We start from the raw sequence: 22541 nt of genomic DNA on the forward strand, positions 1-22541 counted from the left end.
CATAATTACTATATTTACTGGCATAATTACTCATTATTTGTTTAATGACTCTCTCTCCCACTGGACTGCTCCATCAAAGCAGGAACCAACGGGTGAAAAAATGGTATGTGGGGAAGGCAAAAAAAAGCAGGAACCAAGTCCTGCTCATGGTTGTAGCCTCAGCCTCCAGCAGTGATTAGCACAGCGCAGGCACTTAAAAATTTTTTTTTCTAAGATATTCAAACTCTATCTTGGCTCTACATGAAAACATAAAAATCCAAGTTGTAAATTAGTCTTTTTGACTAATTTAGAATTTTATTAAGTTGTTTGCACCTAGGTTGAAGAATCAAGGAAGGTGGCTGGGCGTGGTGACTCACGCCTATAATCCCAGCACATTGGGAGGCCAAGGCGGGTGGATCACCTGAGCTCAGGAGTTCGAGACCAGCCTGGGCAACATGGTGAAACTCTGTCTCTACTACAAAAATTAGCTGGGCGTGGTGGCAGGCGCCTGTGATCCCAGCTGCTCAGGACTCTGAGGTAGGAGAATTGCTTGAACCCAGGAAACAGGAGGTTGCAGTGAGCCGAGATTGTCCATTGCATTCCAGCCTGGGTGACAAGAGTGAAACTCCATCTTTTTAAAAAAAAAAAAAAAAAAAAAAAAGAATCCATAAAGGTATTATTTACTAAGTTCCCAGGAACTTGGATGAGAAATGTCTTTTTCAAATTAAGCTGTGGCATTTGGGGGATTTCAAAAGCCCCAGTAGAATAAATATTTCATAATAGAAAGGATAGAGTCTCTTATGAAATCTAAGAATAGATTTGTAATGTTCTTCTTTTAAGGACCATTTTCATCTTCTTGGTTTTGGAACACTCATGTTTGACATTATTTGATTCATCTCTCACTACTTCTCTATAAAACTGCCACTGCTACCCACAAACAGATTTTGCCAAACTGAAAATCTCCTTTTTCTTTTTTTAGGGACAGGGTTGTGCTCTGTCACCCAAGCTGGAGTATGGTGATGCAATCATAGCTCATTGCTCAAATTCTTGGGCTCAAGCAAGGCTGCTGCAGCCTCCTGAGGAGCTGAGACTACAGGTATACGCCACCATACCCAACTAATTTTTTAAATTTTTTGTAGAGATGGAGGTCTCACTATGTTGCCCAGTCTGGTCTCAAACTCCTAGCCTCCAGTGATCTTCCTGCCTTGGCCTCCCAAAGCACTGAGATTACAAGTATGAGTCACTGCACCCAGCCTGAAAGTCTATTTTTATTGTATTATCTATTCCATCACCACTAATTCATTTATAATACAAAGTTAATTTGTTTGGTAAGAACTGTATTTGCCATTCAAACTGGGACAACCCTCATTACACTGTAGAATCCTGTAATTACTTCATAAAATAAGGGGAAAGGGCTGGGCACGGTGGCTCACGCCTGTAATCCCAGTACTTTGGGAGGACGAAGTGGGCAGATCATTTGAGGTCAGGAGCTCAAAACCAGCCTGGTCAACATGGTGAAACCTTGTCTCTACTAAAAATACAAAAATTAGCTGGGCGCAGTGACGCACACCTGTAATCCCAGCTACCCGGGAGGCTGAGGCAGGAGAATCACTTGAACCCAGGAGGCGAAGGTTGCAGTGAGACGAGATTGCACTACTGCACTCCAGCCTGGGGCAACAGAGTGAGACTCTGTCTCAAAAAAAAAAAAAAAAAAAATGGGTAAGTTGGGAGGAAGGAGTGGAACAAGAATAAAGCAGCCATGTGGAAACTAGTTTCTACTACTTAAGGAAATGTAATGCAATGTTAACAGTGTAAACAGTTTAGAAGCACGGTGGGAGAAACCTTTTCCAGGACAATAAATAATAGCTTTGGTGACAACATACATTCTACACTTGCAGTGTCCAATACGATGGACATTAGCTATATACACAGCTAGTGAACTCCGAGTGAGTAAAAATAAAACACTCAGTTCCTCCACTGTACTAGTCACATTTCAAATACTCAACAGCAACATGTGGCTAGTGGCTGACCTGTTGCACAGGGCAGATATAGTTCTATCATTGCAGAAAGTTCTATGGGACAGCATGAGTCTATGTGTTCCTCCCAATAATTACTATCAATGGGTGATAGAAGCATTAAAATCACCGAGAGAGAGACACGCAAGTGGAGAGACAGCCATACTGTAAATGCAAAAGATCTACTTCCCACTGCATTCTACTTGGGAATAAATTTCTTAAACATATTCCCTCCCTGCCTCCGTTACTGAGTAACAGATTTGGAGTTTTTAAAAAAAACCTCTTTGGTTAAATGAGGGAGAATCTACTCTTTTTCTCTGTTGAGTGATCTGGGCATTGAATGCAAACTTACAGTTTGGTCTCATCTGCCTCCTTCTGCATGATTTCAAGAATCATGCGGCATGCTTCAGAAGTCCCCTCTGGGGTGGCATGGATGGTGACAGGCTTCTCTGCAGCTCCAGAGTTCTCTTTTCTATGGATGTCTACCCTGTAGGAAAAGAATCAGAAGCCATGATTACAAGGTCATCTGGATAGGACCCTAGTCCCAAGAAAGCGTCACACCAGCCAATGTACAGCAAGGACACAGACAGACAAGGAGGCGTCATCAGCACGTTTGCAATCAATGCCATTCTCCAAGAAGGAGGCAAGCAGTGCAAGGGGTCTTGTGCCAAATTTTAATTATTTGCAGCTCCATTTAGACGGGAACGGTTCTTACAGGAGTGCTGTAGGACAAAGGCACTAAGCCAACTCAGTAATGAAGCCAGTTTGGTAAATGAAGTATTTTGTGTAGTCTTTCAAATGACTGCAGAAGTGAAGAGTAAAGTGAGAAGGATAATACTGCACATTGGCACAGTGCCGGTCTCTGAACTGATTGCAGCTTTTAAAAGCCATATGTTAATCCAAATCCAAACACCAAATTCAAGCAAGCTTTATATATTTGAGTGTGGATAGAAAACAGAGGCATGCCCTCTCTCTGCCTCTCTAAGTTTTTGGTTTCCTTTCCATTGGCAGCCTGCCATTAAGACTAATGGCTCAAAAGCTTGATGACTTTATCAGACTTCTTTGGGTAGCTGTGGTCCTACCTGTTTTTGTTAACTTTCAAAATTACATACTTGATTATATCCTTTTTACTCTGGCTGTGAGAAAGCCTAGAGCCAAGTCTCTGGTTGACTTCTAAAAAATGGGCACACTTTGAGAGCTAACCCCACTTCTATTTAAACTTGTCACATTTTTTTTCTCAAGCCACCTTAAACGATTTTTGGAACAAAAAGACATAAATAAAAGTCACTTTCACAGTGAACTTGGAGGGAAAGCCAGGGCTGATTTAAAAATAAAAGGAATACCAAACAGTGACCTCCCTCTCTATTTCTTCACTTCTCTCCTAAGATGCAGCACTGCAGACTCATCTATATCAGTGTCTATTATTTGGGGATATATAAGACATTTTGAAGAAAATAGCATTTCTCTTTCAGGTTACAAGACACTCACTGAATGACCCGAATAAAGTGCACTAGCCCATGTAAATAATTACTATGTGTCAGTAATTGGGTGCTTTGCAATTTAAGTACTTTCATATTAATTATTTCACTCAATCTGCCTGATTATGCTAATTGTCATAATAATCCTGGCAAAACAGACAGGAACCCTCTATTTATTTATTTATTTATTTATTTAGAGATGGCGTTTCACTCTGTTGCCCAGGCTGGAGAGCAGTGAGCAGCCATCTTGACTCACTGCAACCTCCACCTCCTGGGTTCAAGCGATTCTCCTGCCTCCGCCTCCCAAGTAGATGGGATTACAGGCATGAGCCACCGCACCTGGCTAATTTTTGTATTTTTAGTAGAGATGGGGTTTCACCATGTTAGCCAAGCTGGTCTCGAACTGCTGACCTCAGATGATCCCCCTGCCTTAGCCTCCCAAAGTGCTGGGATTACAGGGGTGAGCCTCTGTAATACAGAGGGTGCCTGGCCTGAACCCTCTTTTTATAGAAGAAGCAAATGATGCTCAGAGAGGTTAACATCTTTTCCAAGATCATAAAACCATTTAAAGTGCTACAACTTGAACGTGAGTCTTTGTTTTCAAGTCCTAAGCTTGCTTTATTACATCATGCTACAGTCTTAGGAGGATATAAAAATCAACAACTCCACAAGACATTTGATTCACTCCAACTCTTATAACCAGTTTAGTCTCCTTGAACAGAGAGGAAACTAAACAGAAGGCCAATGTGCTTTATTTCTTGCTTGACGTGGCAGTGACTCACCCACTTCTTTGTGAGACTACCTATGTGGTCACAAAGAATGGCCACCCTCAGGGATCTGACTCAGGGGAAGAGGAAGAGCTATGATGAGTGGGTTCTAGGATCCCGCAGAGCTCTACACCTCTGCTTTTGTAGAAATCGATGCATCCATAAGCATTAGTTCGCTTACAGGAACAGTCCTGGCTGTGAGGTTATCAGTACCCTCTTTATGAACCTTTAGCCTCTCAGCATGAAAGCTTATCACAGCCCCCAGCTTGATGTTAGTCTGTTAGTAGTCCTGTTGAAAGAAGCCACTGTTTCTGACAGCACAGCCCCCCACTGCTGATGTAAGCAGTTGTGACCTAAGAGTGGCTGAGACCCATCAGCACGCAAGGGACCCCTCAGAAGGAAGCAAAGGAAGCCCCAGAGGCACGTACCGGGACTGGGTCTGCTTAGTGATGTTCTTTATGGTCAAGCCCTCCTTTCCGATGATGGCACCAACAAACTGGGTGGGGACCAGGATCCGCAGCGGGAAATCAATCTGTCTGGCCTGAGAAGTGCCCCCAGGGGCGTGGCCTTGCTCCCGGGAAGAGTGGTCCCCACGCTGGGCTCGCTGAGGGGGCGAAGGGGAGCTCACCTCTTCATCCGGGATGTAGGAAATCTTGAAGGAGTAGTTCTCAAACTGATGCCCGCTAAGCTTCTCCATGGCTCTGAAATGCAGCAGGAAGGGGAGCTTCATCAGAAACCAACATCAAGAAAGACCCTCCTGCAAGACTGGTTCATTCACTCCCCATTTAATAGGTACCTATATAGGTGCCATGCCAGGCACTGAACATACACTGGTGAGCAAGACAGACACCATCTCCGCTTCCTCAGGGCTTGCGGTTAACAGTTAAACAAGTAATCACAATGGATCAGCCTGGTCAGGCTTCATATCCAACATTGCAGCCTGGTTTCTCCACCACTCCAAGGCCATTTCCCCCTTATCAAAAACTCTTATAAATATCAGCATAAAATTATGACTCATTTCTTCTCATTTTAATTATCATACATATTATTGAAAATTCAGAAATATGTAGGTGCAAATAAAATCCTAATCCACTATCTTTACTGTCTTAAATATAAACCTATTATTTATAAAAATGGGTTAATACTGTACATACTATTTTCTAATCTTTTAAAAAAATTAATATTCTAAACACTTTTTAATATCACTAAATACCTTTCAGTATAATTTTCTCACACATGACTCAACTGCAGTATCAGTATAATTTTTAATGACTGTTTAACATTCTATTGATTTACCATAGTTTTTGCAACTGATCCTTTATAGTTAGATATCTGTTGTGTCCAACCTTTTACAGTTACATACAGTGTCACCATCGACATTTTTGCAACTACAACTTTGCACAGAGGACAAATTCCTAGCAGAATTGTTAAGTATTACCCAGGGGTCCCCTGGAATGGTTTCAACATTTATGATCCCATAGCAGTTTAGGAGAGAGCATTTGTGTCCTCGAATCTTCAAATGCACAGAGTGCTATTATTTATATTCTTAAAATGACATATGAAGTAGAATATCCTTTTTAGTATATTTTTAGTAGAATTAACCCAATTTTACTAGGTTAATGTTTAGGACTTGTAAATTTATTATGAAAAAGCACCTTTTGAATTTAATAAAAGCAATAAAGTAATATCATGTACAGAGGTCCACCCAAGCAGCAGCTAGATAAGGGCTGTGGACTTCAGCTGTTGGTATATCTCCACTTACAAATGTGTACAAGGTAAAGTTAACACTAAATGAACTATTACCTTTTTTTTTTTTTTGAGACAGAGTTTCACCCTTGTTGACCAGGCTGGAGTGCAATGGCGCAATCTCGGCTCACTGCAACCTCCGCCTCCCAAGTTCAAGCAATTCTCCTGCCTCAGCCTCCCGAGTAGCTGGGATTACAGGCATGCGCCACCACACCCGGCAAATTTTGTATTTTTAGTAGAGACGGGGTTTCTCCATGTTGGTCAGGCTGGTCTTGAACTCCCGACCTCAGGTGATCCGCCCATCTCAGCCTCCCAAAAGGCTGAGATCACAGACATGAGGCACTATGCCTGGCCTGAATTATTACCTTTTTCAATGCAAAATTAACATTTTGAAAACTAGCAGTATGAAAATGGATTAAATATCTTTGTATGTTGAAAAAGAACACTATAATCCTGGGATGTATAGCGAAGGTTACGCCACATCCATAAAGCAAGACCAAATGTGACCATAATTCTAGTTATAATAACCTGACAGGCACTTTAAGGACCTCCTACAAAAAAGGAACTTGTTTTTGTTGTTCTTTTAGAGATAGTGGTCTTACTATTTTGCCCACGCTGGTCTCAAACTCCTGGTTTCAAGTAATCCTCACCCTCCCAAGCAGCTGGGATTATAAGCATGTGCCACCACATCTGGCTGCTGCTGCTGAGAGGCAGCATCTCGCTCTGTTGCCCAGGCTGGACGGTAGTGGTGCAATCACAGCTTACTGCATCCTTACCATCCTGGGCTCAAGTGAGCCTCCTGCCTCAGCCTCCCAAGTAGCTGGGACTATAGGTGTAAGCCACCATTCCCAGCTAATTTTTAAAATTGTTTTTGCAGAGACCAGGTCTCCCTATGTTGTCCAGGTTGGTCTCAAACTCTTGGGCTCAAGCAATCCTCCGGCCTTGCCCAAAATGCTGGGATTACAGGCATGAGCCACCAAGCCTGGCGTCATCGTATTTTAAGAGACTTGATCTCATGTCCATTAATAGCTAAGCTCAAAATTAACCATCCCTGAAGTAATGAATGGGCACTGGAAAGAGGATGGGGATTGGAGAAAAGAACTCAAACCAGGTGCTACTGATTAACCACTCTCAAGACAATTCTCTCAGCTGCTGCTGTCACTGAGGTGGATTCCCTCTTAATGTTATACACACAAGATTAATGTTTTGGTATAGGCTTGTGTTGGTTCCTCATGGTGCATGGAGGAAACTCTAGGTAAAAGTGGTCCCAAGTGTTTGGCAAAGCAGAGTCTAGGGGACACAGTGTCACAGATATGGTGCCCTCTATTCCTGATCATGTCAAGACACAGCTCCCATCTTGGTTTTGATGCCAAGGCTCAACATTTTTCAAGTCTCTACGCAGTCCACAAATATCCTGGTGCGAATGTCCTTGAGCTCCACTGACATGTCAAAGATGGCAGGAACACCCTGGAGCCCTACCAACATGTCAAAGGTGGCTCAGATGGCCATGGATACATCAAAGGTAGCAGATATCCAGCTCACAGATCTGCATCTTTTTAGAAAACATTTAAAAACACAGAACTCAATGGAATTCAAAGATGAAAACAAATAAATTTAAACAGAAATAAGCCCAAATCTGCTTACATTTTTGCTTCTTCCCTTGTTGCATACGTGACGTTGACAACGGCGGTTTCTGTGTCTGTGTTGACTAGGGAAAAAGCAAAAACTACACTGTCATAGGAAAAAGCACTGTCACCCTCTGGCTTAATGTAAACAGACAAACTTTAGAGAAAAACACATAAAAACCCTCATCACACTGGCTCCATAGTTATCTGAATGTCTGTGTTTATTCACCTGAGTTCATAGTAATTTGTAATCAATTGTACATAACACATTCGTGATTAATCGTATAAACAACTCAGAACCATATTTTCCACATATTGTAGAAACACTTCTATACGAATATTTTGTATCAGTACATTTTCTTTGTATCTTTTATTTCTAATGTCTATATAAAATTGCAGTGAGTCAAATGTACTGCCTAACCACTCCCCAACTGTTGGCAAGTAGGCTGTTCCCACTATTTGCTATTCTAAATAGTGTTGCTAAAAATCACCTTTGTTGCAAACATTACTGGATTGTGTGTTCTTCTGAATTACTTCTTTAGGCTAAAATCACAGAAGAAAAGTAATGCAGTAAAAGAACACGATGATTTTTTTTTTTTTTTTTTGAGACAGAGTCCTGCTCTGTCACCCAGGCTGGAGTGTAGTGGCATGAACGAGGCTCATTGCAAGCGCCAAGCTCCGCCTCCCGGGTTCACGCCAGTCTCCTGTCTCAGCCTCCCAAGTAACTGGGACTACAGGTGCCTGCCACAATGCCCGACTAATTTTTGTATTTTTAGTAGCGACGGGGTTTCGTCATGTTAGCCAGGATGGTCTCGATCTCCTGACCTTGTGATCCGCCTGCCTTGGCCTCCCAAAGTGCTGGGATTACAGGCGTGAGCCACTGCGCCCAGCCGCCACGATGCTTTTTAATGCGTATTTTCAGACTGGTCTCCTAGAAGTTTGTATCAATTTATTGCATCACTATCAAAGTATGAGTTTTAATTATAATTTGCATTAACTCTTAAATAATTGGATATACATATAAAACAATAAGAAAATGTTTTAATTTAAATTATTCATTCATTGACAAGGTTGAACCATCACTATTTTTGTTTCCCTTTGACTGAACTTTTTGACTGTGTGAATTAAATCTAATAAATGAAACCGACAATTCTTTTTTTTTTTTTTCTTTTTTTCTTGGACTTCGTTCTTTTTTTTTTTTTTTTTTTTTTTTTACTTTTGTTTTGTTTATTTATTTATTATTATTATACTTTAAGTTCTAGGGTACATGTGCATAATGTGCAGGTTTGTTACATATGTATACTTGTGCCATGTTGGTGTGCTGCACCCATCAACTCGTCAGCACCCATCAACTCGTCATTTACATCAGGTATAACTCCCAATGCAATCCCTCCCCCCTCCCCCTCCCACCTCCCCATGATAGGCCCTGGTGTGTGATGCTCCCCTTCCCGAGTCCAAGTGATCTCATTTAAAACCGACAATTCTAATTTCCTTGGCTAAAAGGGAAAAGTATAAACTCTATGATTGGCCAATAAGGGATTACTCTTGTGAACTGTCTTATCATAGATCATAATTTCTTGCTTCTTCTTCTATAGTTAGAAATTAAAAATAAATTCAAATGCCAGAGAAAACTTTCTCAATCCAAGCCAGTAAACTTAAACACCAAAAATATGTGTTTCCCAAAACAAACATAGGTGACTAGATCAATTCTTCCCTTTAAGACATTTAAGCTGTTGGGAGTTTGGAGTTAACAACAACATAAAGTTAATAAGAATTCAAGAAAATTATGATAAAGCTGCTGTCCAAAGTAATAATCAAACTGTATAATCTACGATTCTTTACCCTGGACCCATGCTTGAGCTTCAAGAATTTGATAAACCCCTCCAAAATTATTCAAACTTGTGGAAATGTGAATTTTTCTGGTTATTTTATAAGATTTGCAAAGGGACCTGAGACTCCAAAAAACTTAAGGACTACTGTTAAAAATACTGTTTGTTAAATAACTTTAAAGTAGTTGCAGCCTTTATGGGTTGCAGGGAACTGTATGTAATGCTCAGAAAGAGCTGCCACTGAGAATGACATGAATAAACCCGAGCCCAGCCCTGGCCTTTGCCTGGAGTGTCCATAGCACACTTTAATTAACACTTAACCCAGAAAAGTCCTCACAGTGCAAAACAGGGGAGATGCAGCCCATAACTGTCCTCTCTCAGTGCTGACACAGAGAATGCTACAAAGGTTTCATATTTGCTGCTTTCTAGTGCTACAGATGAGACTGTAGACTCCCAGAAAGGGCTGGGTTTGAACCTCCTGAATAAAGCTATCCATTAGAATTCTCAGATTCTGTGGTCACTTCTTAGTCATATTCTCTGTTCTTCAAAGATGTTAGTCTTCAGGAAATCAGGCAGTTCTTTCATTCTGTGACGAGCTAAGCTCCATTCAAATAATTTATTTCACTGGACATGAAAGTTCTATAAAGTTGCCTAAAACTCTACTGAAAATATTTTCCTGCTGAATCAGGAATCACTCATGTAACAGGACAAAACAATAGCCCAACAGTTCTATCCTGTTGTTGTTAGGCAGCTGGAAACTGGGGGTTCTCTAGGGCACAGCTGCCCTGGGAGCTGTAAACTGCCCCAGGGACCTGGAATATATTTTTCTTGTGTAGCATTGTCCTAAGTTTATAATATAATATTAATTAGTAACTTTTACAGGTTCATATCTGCAAGGCCATATTGCCTACAACATCCAATCACTACAATGTCTTCTTTTCTGCCGGGCATGGTGGCTCACGCCTGTGATCCCAGCACTCTGGGAGGCCGAGGTGGGTGGCTCAGTTGAAGCCAGGAGCTTGACGCCAGCCTGGCCAACATGGTGAAACCCCGCCTCTACTAAAAATACAAAAATTAGCCAGTCATGGTGGCACTCACCTATAATCCCAGCTACTAGGGAGGCTGAGGCACGAGAATCGCTTGAACCCGGGAGGCGGAGGTTGCAGGGAGTGGAGATCGTGCTCCTGTGCTCCAGCCTGGGCAACAGAGTGAGACTCCGTCTCAAAAAAAAAGAGAGTCTTCTTTCCATGTTGAAGGAAATAAGAACTAAGAAATAGAATCCTTGTAATCATGTCTTCTTTCTGAGCTCTTTCCCTTCACCTTTGGGCATGGGCAGGCAGCAGCATGGAACTGAATAATATCTGAATAATTACTGCTTTTAAACTATTAAACTGGCAGAATAGATCACATACAAGAAAATGGGTTATTTGCCATTTTTCCTAAGTGAACTTGAACAATCCCTTAAGCTTATGTATGACTCTGCTGTCTACAAACGCCTTACACAGGTTCTCTTTGGGTGCCACAACTATTCGGTGATACAGGAAGGGTAGAAACTTTTCTCTCAATTTTACACTTGTGCATACTGAGTCAGTGAGGTTAAGTGACTTTTTCAAGGGTTCGCAGTCAGTAAATGACTGAATTTACACATTCTGTTTTCTAGGTCAAGTCAAAAATAATCTTGATCACGTATTATTGCCTGTCACGTCAGGAGTTTGGAATCTACTTCTCTGGGACTCTTAAAGAGCTACATAAGATAACAACTTTAGGTACCATTGTTTTTCTTTTAAAAATCACAGTATTTCATGCTTTAGAAGATAAAAAAGAAGCTGGCAGGAAGAAAAGTATCTTCTGAGCATTTTCAGCACCGTTCCTGAGACAGGTGTTCTCAAACTTGAGTGTACACAAAAATCACTTCGGGGTTTGTTTTTTTTTTGAGACGGAGTCTCACTCTGTCGCCCAGGCTGGAGTGCAGTGGTGTAATCTTGGCTCACTGCAACCTCCACCTCCTGGGCTCAAGCGATTCTCGTGCCTCAGCCTTCCAAGTAGCTGGGATTGCAGGCATGCACCACCATACCTGGTTAATTTTATATTTTTAATATAGATGGGGTTTTGCCATGTTGGCCAGGCTGGTCTTGAACTCTTGGCCTCATGTGATCTGCCTGCCTGGGTGTCCCAAAGTGCTGGGATTATAGGCATAGGCCACCACGCCTGGCCTCGGGTGCTTTTTTAAATATAGATTCAAGAGCTCTTCCCTGCAAGACTCTTACTTAGTAGGTCTACAGTAAGCCCTAGGAATCTGCATTTCACAAACACTTCAAGGGATTATTGGTACAGGAGTCCTATTCGTTGGGTAACACTCAGTCCAAGACATTAGGGATCTGTTTCTCTTATCCAGGAAAAGGAAAGTAGCAACCGTGTAAATCCAATTACTCCTAAGTGAATTAAGCTTACCCTAGCCTGACAGCACTTGAGCACACTGCACAGTATATGAGAAACAGCTTGTAAATAATATTCCTCGAAAAGGCAAACTATATAGACATAGACAGAGACAGGTATCTCTAACACATAGATGTAAATACATATACTCTAGGAAGTTTATTTCAAAGAAATATGAACTTAATATTTCTCCCTGGAGTTGACCTAATCTATAAGAAATAACAGGTAATATCTCACTCCAAAACCAGGCTAACTTCCTCAGTTATTACCTTGTTCCACATTCTCCACTGTCCCATATTGAGCCAAAAGTCCATCCAACACCTAAAAGAGAAAGCTTCCATGTCAGAATGGGAAGGCAAGATCATACGTACAAAAAACACTACAGTAATATCCCCCCGCAAATGAATTAAAGAAAAATAAAAAGATGGTTATAGGAATAATCTAATTAAATTGATATTTCAGGTCTTCCATAAAAACAGAACTGAACAAACATATGGGACCTTCATTCGCTTATTGGCTCCCAAATAATCTGTTCACTAAGGTTACACAGCAGAATTTCAATCTTAGTAACTGTTAACAATCACATTCATCATGATGGTTGGAACACACTACTCTTATAATGAGAAGCAGAATAAAGTACAAGGCTCACTCCACTTTCTTGAAATATTTAACAACTCTTTTACAAGGATCTCTTCATTTTACAAGGTAATAGGATGTGTACGTTTGAAATTTTCCATAATAATCAGGTTTTTTGTTTTGTTTTGTTTGAGATGGAGTCTCCCCTCTGTCACCCACACTGGAATGCAGTGGCGCCATCTCGGCTCACAGTAACCTCCACCTCCTGGGTTCCAGTGCAGCAATTTTCCTGCCTCAGTCTCCTGAGTAGCTGGGACTACAGATGCCCGTCACCACGCCCAGCTAATTTTTGTATTTTTAGTAGAAACGTGGTTTCACCATGTTGGCCATGCTAGTCTCACACTCCTGACCTCAGTGATCCTCCTGCCTTGGCCCCCTGAAATGCTGGGATTTAGAGGCATGAGCCACCATGCCCAGCCAATAATCTTGTTTTTTTTTTTTTTTTAAAGTAATAAAAACATTAGATAAAACATTGTTTCCTTTAAGGCACTGTGATTTTCTTTGGGTTGGGGAATAAAATATGGGGCAGTTTGTTTTTAAATAATGCAATAAGGCCACTCCTCATATTCTTATTTTAAGGTAGAAATCTTATAAGCTTTACAACTCTGAAAATATATCTTAACTATTACAGCAACTAATTCAAAACAAAAAATTCTGCTAAAACCAACAAAGACTTTTCTACTTTTGTTGCCTTTTCATCAACTTTTTTTTTTTTCAAATTATAATCTGGAAAGATAAAAATCTTTTTAAAAATCATGAGATACAAGGCAGGTGGATTGCTTAAGCCTAAGAGTTCGAGGCCAGCCTGGACAACATAGCAAAACCTCATCTCTACAAAGAATACAAAAATTAGCCAGGCGTGCTGGCATGCATTCATAGTCCCAGCTACTCGGGAGATTGGGGTGGGAAGATCCTGGAGCCGGCTGCAGTGAGCCATGATTGGGCCACTGCACTCCAGCCTGGGTGACAAAGTGAGAGACTGTTTCAAACAAACAAACCAACAAACCATGAGATACAAATCACGAACCAGGTATATATTTTGTTTCTTGGCTTATTTGCTGGTGCTTGGTAGCATGGTACTTGAAAAGACAGAGCCTGAGGGATCAAAGTACACATTCTATGAAAGAAACAAATACGACCCCAAACTCATTACAGATCACATACATGAGGGTACTGAAAAGAATGAGGCAGGACGCAGAAGCTTTGTGGGAAACTCTGAGGCCCTCTAATTCCTAAATGTAAAATGGAACTAAAGAAGGGAGAAATGTCTCATCAACCCATTAAAACTTGACACTGGCTTACCTCCCACTGCAGGTGAGGAGGGATGTTTCGAATCTGAATTTTCCTGCTCCTGTAAAGACAAAACCACAGACTGTAACACTTTCTCCAGGACACAAACTGTAGCAAATAATAAAAACCGGCTTAAATCTGTCATTTGAGTTGCTTTCTCACTGTGTTCACCATGGCATCAACAAAAAATTCCTAGTGTGAATCAAGAGCACAGTTGTTTGGTTGTTGTATTTTTCGAGACAGAGTCTCACTTTGTCGCCAAGGTGGGGTACAGGTGGTGTGGTCTTGGCTCACTGCAACCTCTGCCTCCCGGGTTCAAGTGATTCTCCTGCCTCAGCCTCCCAAAGAGCTGGGATTACAGGTGCCCACCACCACATCTAATTTGTGTGTGTGTGTGTGTGTGTGTGTGTGTGTGTTTTTCCCAGACGGACTCTCGCTCTGTTCTCCAGGCTGGAGTGCAGTGGCATGATCTTGGCTCACTGCAACCTCTGCCTCCCGGGTTCAAGTGATTCTCCTGCCTCAGCCTCCTGAATAGCTGGGATTACAGGTGCCCGCCACCACACCTGATTTTTGTGGGCTTTTGTTTTGTTTTTTTTTAAGATGGGGTCTCACTCTGTCATCCAGGCTGGAGTGCAGTGGCGCGATCTCGGCTCACTGCAACCTCTGTCTCCCAGGCTTAAGCGATTCTCCTGCCTCAGTCTCCCAAGTAGCTGGGATTACAGGCATGCACCACCACGCTCAGCTAATTTTGTATTTTTAGTAGAGACGGGGTTTCACCATGTTGGCCAGGCTGGTCTCGAACTCCTGACCTCAAGTGATCTGCCTGCCTTAGCCTCTGAAAGTGCTGGGATTATAGGCGTGAGCCACCGCGCTGGCCTCATGAGCATGTTTTAAGGTTTTCAATTACTTTGGGGGGTGGTGGGGGGGAAGAAATCCCAAGAAGCTTTAAAAAAAAATCAGTAATTTAAATACAGACTCATCTTTTCAATTTCCTACCAAAGCAGTTAGATTGTAAGTCATCATACATATTCTATTTATAGAATTATCCCCTTCTTCCTCAAAATACATTGGCCTGCAACTGACCCTACCCCAAAGTGTACCTAGGCTCAAACAGGACAGGTGAGGTCATATATAGTGGGCTTCAACAAGATCAGGTTTAGCTGCCCCCTTATCTAACAATGCAAAATGTCATTTAAAAATATTTTTATGGCCGGGCGCGGTGGCTCAAGCCTGTAATCCTAGCACTTTGGGAGGCCGAGACGGGTGGATCACGAGGTCAGGAGATCGAGACCATCCTGGCTAACACGGTGAAACCCCGTCTCCACTAAAAATACAAAAACAAAAAAACTAGCCGGGCGAGGTGGCGGGCGCCTGTAGTCCCAGCTACTCGGGAGGCTGAGGTAGGAGAATGGAGTCAACCCAGGAGGCGGAGCTTGCAGTGAGCTGAGATCCGCCACTGTACTCCAGCCTGGGCAGCAGAGTGAGACTCTGTCTCAAAAAAAAAAAAAATTATATATATATATATATATATATATATTTCTGAATAGGTAATACAGTCCTAATTCAAAAGTTAAAACACTATAAAAAGTTATACTGTGAAAAGTCTCACCACCCCCTTCTTTCACCAGAAATACTTTTTACACGTTATTTGGGTATCTTTCAGATTCTTTATGCAAATAATAGCAAATGTGAATATATATTCATATTTTCACCGTTTTCTTACAGAAATATCTGCATATTCTACACATTCTCTGCATCTTGCTTTTTTCACCTAATAGTCCTATTCTTAAGATCTTTCTCAAGGTGGAGGTAGAGAGCTTCCTCATTCTATTTCATAACTACGTAGGTATCCTGGAGTATATTTAATCCATCCCCTACTAATGGACATTTGGGCCTTTTCATTCAGAGGCTTTCCCGAAGACATCCCGCTGGTCTGAAAGCTTTGAATGACTTAGATTGTTTCTTGTTTTCACTTAAGCATTAAAATCAGACAGAAAAAGAACAGTATAAATTATGTAAGTTTTTTCCCCCTTTGAGAAAATGCTGGATCCTGGAAATAAAGCATTTAAATTTTAGAGAGGTTGTTTTAATAGAGGAGCTTGACACTGAAATCCTATAAATACCATTTTGGGGGGGTTGCCAGAAAAGGGATGTGGTGTACCACCTTGTGGGGTCAGAGATACTAAACAGTGGCTATACACAGTAACGTGTTTCTCCAGGGCTTTAATCTGGGCAATAGCCCCAGAGAGAAATGTTGTTGTTGTTGTTGTTTTTGAGACGGAGTCTCGCTCTATCACCCAGGCTGGAGTGCAGCGGCGCAATCTCAGCTCACCGCAAGCTCCGCCTCCCGGGTTCACGCCATTCTCCTCCCTCAGCCTCCCGAGTAGCTGGGACTACAGGCGCCCGCCACCTCGCCCGGCTAGTTTTTTTTTTTTTTTTTTTTTTGTATTTTTAGTGGAGACGGGGTTTCACCGTGTTAGCCAGGATGGTCTCGATCTCCTGACCTCGTGATCCGCCTGTCTCGGCCTCCCAAAGTGCTGGGATTACAGGCTTGAGCCACCGCGCCCAGCCTCAGACAGAAATGTTACGATTCAAGCAGACAGAGAAAAGGAGAGACACACAGAGACAGGTACAGAGATGGAATAAATAAATGGGGAAATAATGAATTAAATGAGGGGCTCGTTTTCTCAGCTCCTTTTTATGGAATGTCATGGGGGCAACCCCCCTGCTCTAGCTCCCATACACTACTTCAGTCTTGTCTATTTTTTAAAATGTGAATGTATTCATGCTTTACTAGGGCTGCTTTAATGACTAGACAGAATCACTAATTGCACATCAGGATGGAAAAAGAATCAAGAACTAATTTCTACCTCTATGCTGTGAAGGCTAATTCCCAACATGGCCTTTGGCAATAGTTCAGAATAAAACAGCCAGCACCATCCCATACAGTGGCTACACAGAAATTCTCTATGGAAGATGTCACCAAGTCTAACAGTGTATAGAAAAGGCATCAGAATTTTCAAGAAAATAAAATATTTCTAAAGAAAAATATTTTTGTTATTTCCAAATAAAAACATTGACTCCAACTGCTAACCAACAATTTACTGGTAGATATTCTATTGGAAGAAACTCATGAATGAGCACAAAGAGATGTGAACAAAGACAGCTACTGTAACCTTATTTGTAACAAAGATTGCATACAATCTAAATATTCACTGAGAAATGAATCCATACATCATAATACAGCCTAATATAGAATATCATGCAGCTCTTAAAAATGAAGTTGACAAGCATGCACTGTCTTAGAAAAGTATCCAAGGCATGCTGTTACAAGAAAAGAGGTAATTACAGATTAAGTTGATCCTGCTTTCAAAAAGCACAAAACCAAACTACCTGCTATTCAATGTGTATGTGTGTAAATGCACAGAAAAAGGTTGCAACAAGCAGATTTAGTTGGTAAAAGGATACTGTTATTTTAGCTACTAATTTTTTTATTTATATTTTTTAAAATTATTAAATTTTTAACAGAGTTGGAGTCTTGATACGTTGTCTGCTGGTCTTGAACTCCTGGGCTCCAGTGATCCTCTCACTTTGGCCTCCCAAAGTGCTAAGATTAAAGGCATGAGCCACCATGCCTACCCCTTATTTATTTTTTTTAATTGAGAATATATTCACATCTTATCCTACAGGCTTTAAAACACGAACAATGAAAACATCTATTAGGGTTGCCTTAATATACAAGATTTATTTTTTTTTAAAGTATCCTGGAATCTGCTAAGTAAAAAAAAAAAAAAAAAAAAGAAGAAGAAGAAAAAAAAACAAGCCTCATTTTCTCCATAATTACACTAGGTATTCTTGAAATCTAATACAAGTAAAAGTTGTTTCTCATCCTCACTGTCGCAGAACTATTAATGTATGTGGCAAACACTTCATTCATAGTGCAAAAGTAGGAAAACTCTGCCCTATGCTGATTACCCCAAATACTAACTGAATGCATCTAAAACAATGGTATTTCCCTGTAATAATTCAAGTAAAGACATCAGTTCACTAACTGGGAATGTCCTGCTTCGTTAAGCCAGACACTTGGAGGAATAATCTCTAAAAAGCTAGACTGTCGTACTTCTAATCTCAGATCAGGATGGAAAGGAAGAAAAGGAACTGAGAACTAAAAAGAGAAATGGAGATCACTACGGTAGAACCAACTAACCTGGAGTTCAGGTGGTCATCTGGGAGACTATCCTGAGGGATTATCTTTCGGGGTCATGAGCAATTAGGATCTCTGAGATCTGCTGACTCCTGCGGCATCATCTGGACAGCATGCCTTCTCATCAGGGTACCCAGAAGGCCTGTCCTCTTCTTCCCCGGGAGGGACTTCGGCATGTCCTTCAAAACGCAGCTCACACATAATCCCTGCTGAGCTTTCCAGAATGTCTCCAGAAAGAACTGTTTCCTCTGCACTTTTCAGCTTTTCTGGCAGCTCACTCTTTGCCATTATTACTCATCTGCTAGCGCTGTGCCTCCTCAAGCCCCTCAGTGATTTCATCAAGGACAGGTTCCTCGTTTACTATTCCACTGTCTAGCACGAGGTCTCATACACAGGGGCTGAGAAGAGCACTTCTGCTGCTGGCTGTGGTCTGTTCATGATGAAGACCCTCCAGACCCCACCCAGGAAAATGAATTGTCTATTTTTTTCTTTGCCAGGTAGTCATCAAAAGAGGGAAGGAGGTGTTTGTTTCCCTCCTTCCTTTAGACAAGAAAGGAAAGTATTTGGCTCAGTCTCAAATGGGAATATGGATCTTTCTCCCTGAAACTGTGCCCTGCTTTAAAAAAGCCACACAGTAACTTAGGAAAGTGATTGGTAATAGGAAAATAATTCTTTGTCCCTTAAAATAATAATTTCACAGTTCCAGTATGTTAAAAATGAAACCAAGTTTCTCTAATTACAGATAAAAGGCATTTCTCACCCTCACTGCCACAAAGCCACAGAACTATTACAGCCGTCTCCCAGCTGGTCCCTCCGTCTTTGGCCTGCACCTCCTCCTGTCCCATCCACTCCTCACCTGGCTGCCAGTCACTTTCCCACACATGGAGAGGGCTACTCCTGCCTTCCTTGACTCCCTGCTGCTGCCTCCTCCCCATCTCTATCTTTAAACACTCCTGCCACACCAAGTCCTTCCACCTTCAGTTCACAAGTGTGCCGGAATGAGCCTTCAACTCCCTCAGCTCACCTTCAAACAGAAGTAAAAAGAGCAGCAGGAACATGTCTTTATTTCACCTTCATTTTAACTGGAAGCAGAATAAGACCTGAAGTTAAGCAAAGGGTGCTCTTTAATACAAATATACAGGTTCTTTCCCTGTGGCTTTCGGATTCAGGAACTCAGAACTTCCCACTCTCAAATTCAAGTAAACTAAGTGTGTGGGAAAGGGCCACCTACCAGGAAACGAGTAATGCAGCCCTGGAGCCATCCTGCTTTGCTGGGGAACTGGCTACCTTTACCGATTCTAGACTCTGGTCAATTGGTGATTATAGCTCACATGTGTGGACTATCAAACTGTAAAGAACTACAGAATAAAATATATGTAATCCCAGCTCATCTAACTAATTTACAGTTGATGGGTTCCAAGGACTTTCAACATATAAATGCCTCAGCGTACATTTTATAACATGTTATAATTATAATATGTTATCTTTGTGCTGTAGATGCCCAGAGGTAACAGAAGGTTCCAACTGAGTGAATTTCAGATAAGCTAGATGTCCACTGTTATGAATTTCAAGGGCCTGGCAGAAATTATTTAGTCATGGTGGAATTTGTTTCTTAAAGTAAGTAGGCAATCAGCCAGGGAAATAAAATCATATTTAATTATTGAGGAACCTCATGAAACTGAAGAACCATTTCATCTGTATTATTAAACAACAAAAAAAAAAGTTGGGAGGCTGAGGCAGATGGATCACTTGAGGTCAGGAGTTCGAGACCAGCCTGACCAACATGGTGACCCTATCTCTATCAAAAACACAAAAATTAGCCGGGCATGGTGGTGTGCACCTGTTGTCCCAGCTACTCAGGGGGCTGAGGCAGGAGAATCACTCGAACCTGGGAGACGGAGGTTGCACTGAGCCGAGATTGAGCCACTGCACTCTAGCCTGGGGGACAAGAGAGAAACTGTCTTAAAAACACAAAACAAAACAAAACAAAACGTAAAACACCTGCTTTGGTGTGAGGAGGATAATGCCATAGTTTTCAGGCATATGGTCAACTAGCCACAAGTCTATCAGCTACCTTGAGAACTCTAACCCAAGCCTTGGCTATGCTGTGGGTCTGACTAGAGAACAAATTAATATGAATGTGGGAACCCAGCTTGTAGGATTCCAGCTTCCATTGGAGAATTAGGCCAACTAAGAACTGGATGATTCCCAGGTAACTTTTGGGCAAGAGAGGCAACAGAGGGCCTTGTGAGAGTGTCCTTTGGGTCTCAATAGGGATTCTACCCAACTAGGTCCCAGCTGTTTCCATAGCATTTCTGAGCTCCATCAGATGATAAAAGGGATTTCCTTACATGCATTACCTGTAAAGAGAGGCAGGTATGCTAACCAACCCCGAGCCGGGACAGAAACCACCAGCGCTCCCAGCCCTCCTCCCCTTCAGTGCTACAGTCAGATTCCAGTCTATTGCATGCGCTCATTAGTGTGTGTTTCCTATTCCTCATTAGTTTGAAAGTTCACCTAAAAACTTCTGGTCATTCTGTACAAGGGACATCCTGTGCTAAATTGAACTAGGACCTAGAGCTGCTCAAGGAAGCAAATAAATCACCAGTGATAGCCAAGTCCAATCCTCTACCCAACTGTCTCTTCTTTTTTTTTTTTTTTTGAGACAGGGTCTTGCTCTGTCACCCATGCTGGAGTACATTGGCATGATCTCAGCTCACCGCAGCCTTGACCTCCCAGGCTCAAGTGACCCTCCCAACTCAGCTTCCTGAGCAGCTGGGACTACAGGCCCAAGCCACCATGCCCAGCTATTTTTTGTAATTTTTGTAGAGATGGGGTTTCGTCATATTGCCCAGGCTGGTTTTGAATTCCTGGGCTCAAGCAATTCACCCACCTTGGCCTCCCAAAGTGCTGGGATTACGGGCATGAGCCACCACACCCAGTCCAACTGTCTTTTAAAGTTCTCTCTCGCTTTCTCTCAAACCCAGACACCACACAGGAGGATCACAGAGACTGATCGAGAGTCAATGAAAACAAAATTGTTTAGTCACTTTCTTTGTTGCAACATGACTAAGAACAATTGTCTCTATGAAATCCAAAATAAAACAAATGTATTAGAAACTAAATGTGTTCAACACAAATAAACTGTTGAAAATGAACAAAAATCAGTTTGGGTTTTTTTTGAGAGAAAAAACAAATGATAAATGTAAATCCTTGTGAATATTAGTACTGTTATGAGTCAAATCATAAAAGGATTAAATCAAATACTGTGGTGGCCTGCTGCAAAGGGTTGTTTTTTGTTTTTTCCCCCCCCAAGACAGAGTCTTGCTCTGTTGCCCAGGCTGGAGGGCAGTGGTGCGATCTTGGCTCACTGCAACCTCCCTCTCCCGGGTTTAAGCGTTCTCCTGCCTCAGCCTCCTGAGCAGCTGGGACTACAGGTGGGTACCACCACACCAGACTAATTTTTGTATTTTTAGTAGAGACGGGGTTTCACCATGTTGGCCAGGATGGTCTTGATCTCCTGACCTCGTGATCCGCCCGCCTCAGCCTCCCAAAGTGCTGGGATTACAGGCGTAAGCCACCGTGCCCAGCCCTACAAAGGGGTTTGAGCCAGGAGAACTGCAGTTATGAACCCAGTAATTTTCCTTGCTCTATAAACTCATGTTCACAAAACCACAAGCTCCAGAACAACCCTCACAACTCATGCTTCCTGGGCATTCAGAGACAGAAACTCATGAAAGTTCATTGCTTGAATGAAACAGGAAAAAAAAATCACTTAATATGATGTGTCTTGGTCCACTTGGGCTACTATAACAAAACTCCATAGACTGAGGTTATAAACAGAAATTTATTTGTCACAGTTCTGGAGGCTGGGAAGTCCAAGATCAAGGTACCAGCAGATTTGCTGTCTGCTTAGGGCCTGTTCCTCATAGAAGGCACTGTCTAGCTGTGTCTCTGGATGGAGGAAGGACTAGATATCTCTCTGGGGTCTATTTTATAGAGGTACTAATCCCCTTCATGAGGGTTCCACCCTATGATCTAATCAACTCTCCAAGGCCCTTAATACCACCACCTTGGGGGTAAGGATTTCAACATAAGAATTCACGGGGGGTGGGGGGGACACAAACTTTTAGACCACAGCAAAAAGCAATAGTCTGAGACTGTAATTCATTTCTCTCTCCACAGCCCTCTCAGAGCCTACTAGCTCACAAAAAGACCTAACACAATTCTAGATTCCTCTTTTGAGGAAACCATCAAAGATTCTTAATTGTTTCCTGTTGAAAGGAGCAGAGCCGGCCGTGGTGGCTCACACTTGTAATCCCAGCATTTTGGGAAGCCAAGGTAGGAGGATGGCTTGAGACCAGGAGTTTGGCACCATCCTGGGCAACATGGCAAGACCTCATCCCTACAAAAAGAGATGGTGGATAATTCCATAATACTATTCATTTTTTAATTATTAGCCAGGCGTGGTAGCACATGCCTGTAGTCCTAGCTACTTGGGAGGCTGAGGTGTGAGGATCACTTGAGCCTGGGAGG

The 22541-nt window shown here is 42.0% G+C and overlaps 1 protein-coding gene across 5 annotated transcripts in view; it reads right to left on the minus strand.

Annotated features, from left to right (window-relative positions):
• Positions 1–22541, minus strand: part of IGF2BP2 (insulin like growth factor 2 mRNA binding protein 2) — a 191348-nt gene that overhangs the window by 41318 nt on the left and 127489 nt on the right. For all 5 annotated transcript variants that reach the window (XR_007723455.1, XM_050780252.1, XM_050780249.1 and 2 more), the window contains exons 3-7: positions 13814–13862; positions 12145–12196; positions 7630–7693; positions 4668–4940; positions 2347–2481 (exon numbers count right to left, since the gene is read on the minus strand). Coding sequence is in view for 4 of the 5 variants with exons in the window: in XM_050780252.1 (XP_050636209.1) it covers positions 2347–2481; positions 4668–4940; positions 7630–7693; positions 12145–12196; positions 13814–13862 (573 nt within the window). In the remaining variant the exon portion in view is untranslated. The remainder of the gene's footprint in view (positions 1–2346; positions 2482–4667; positions 4941–7629; positions 7694–12144; positions 12197–13813; positions 13863–22541) is intronic.

Source organism: Macaca thibetana, chromosome 2, assembly GCF_024542745.1.
Source record: "Macaca thibetana thibetana isolate TM-01 chromosome 2, ASM2454274v1, whole genome shotgun sequence".
Lineage (NCBI taxonomy): Eukaryota > Metazoa > Chordata > Mammalia > Primates > Cercopithecidae > Macaca > Macaca thibetana.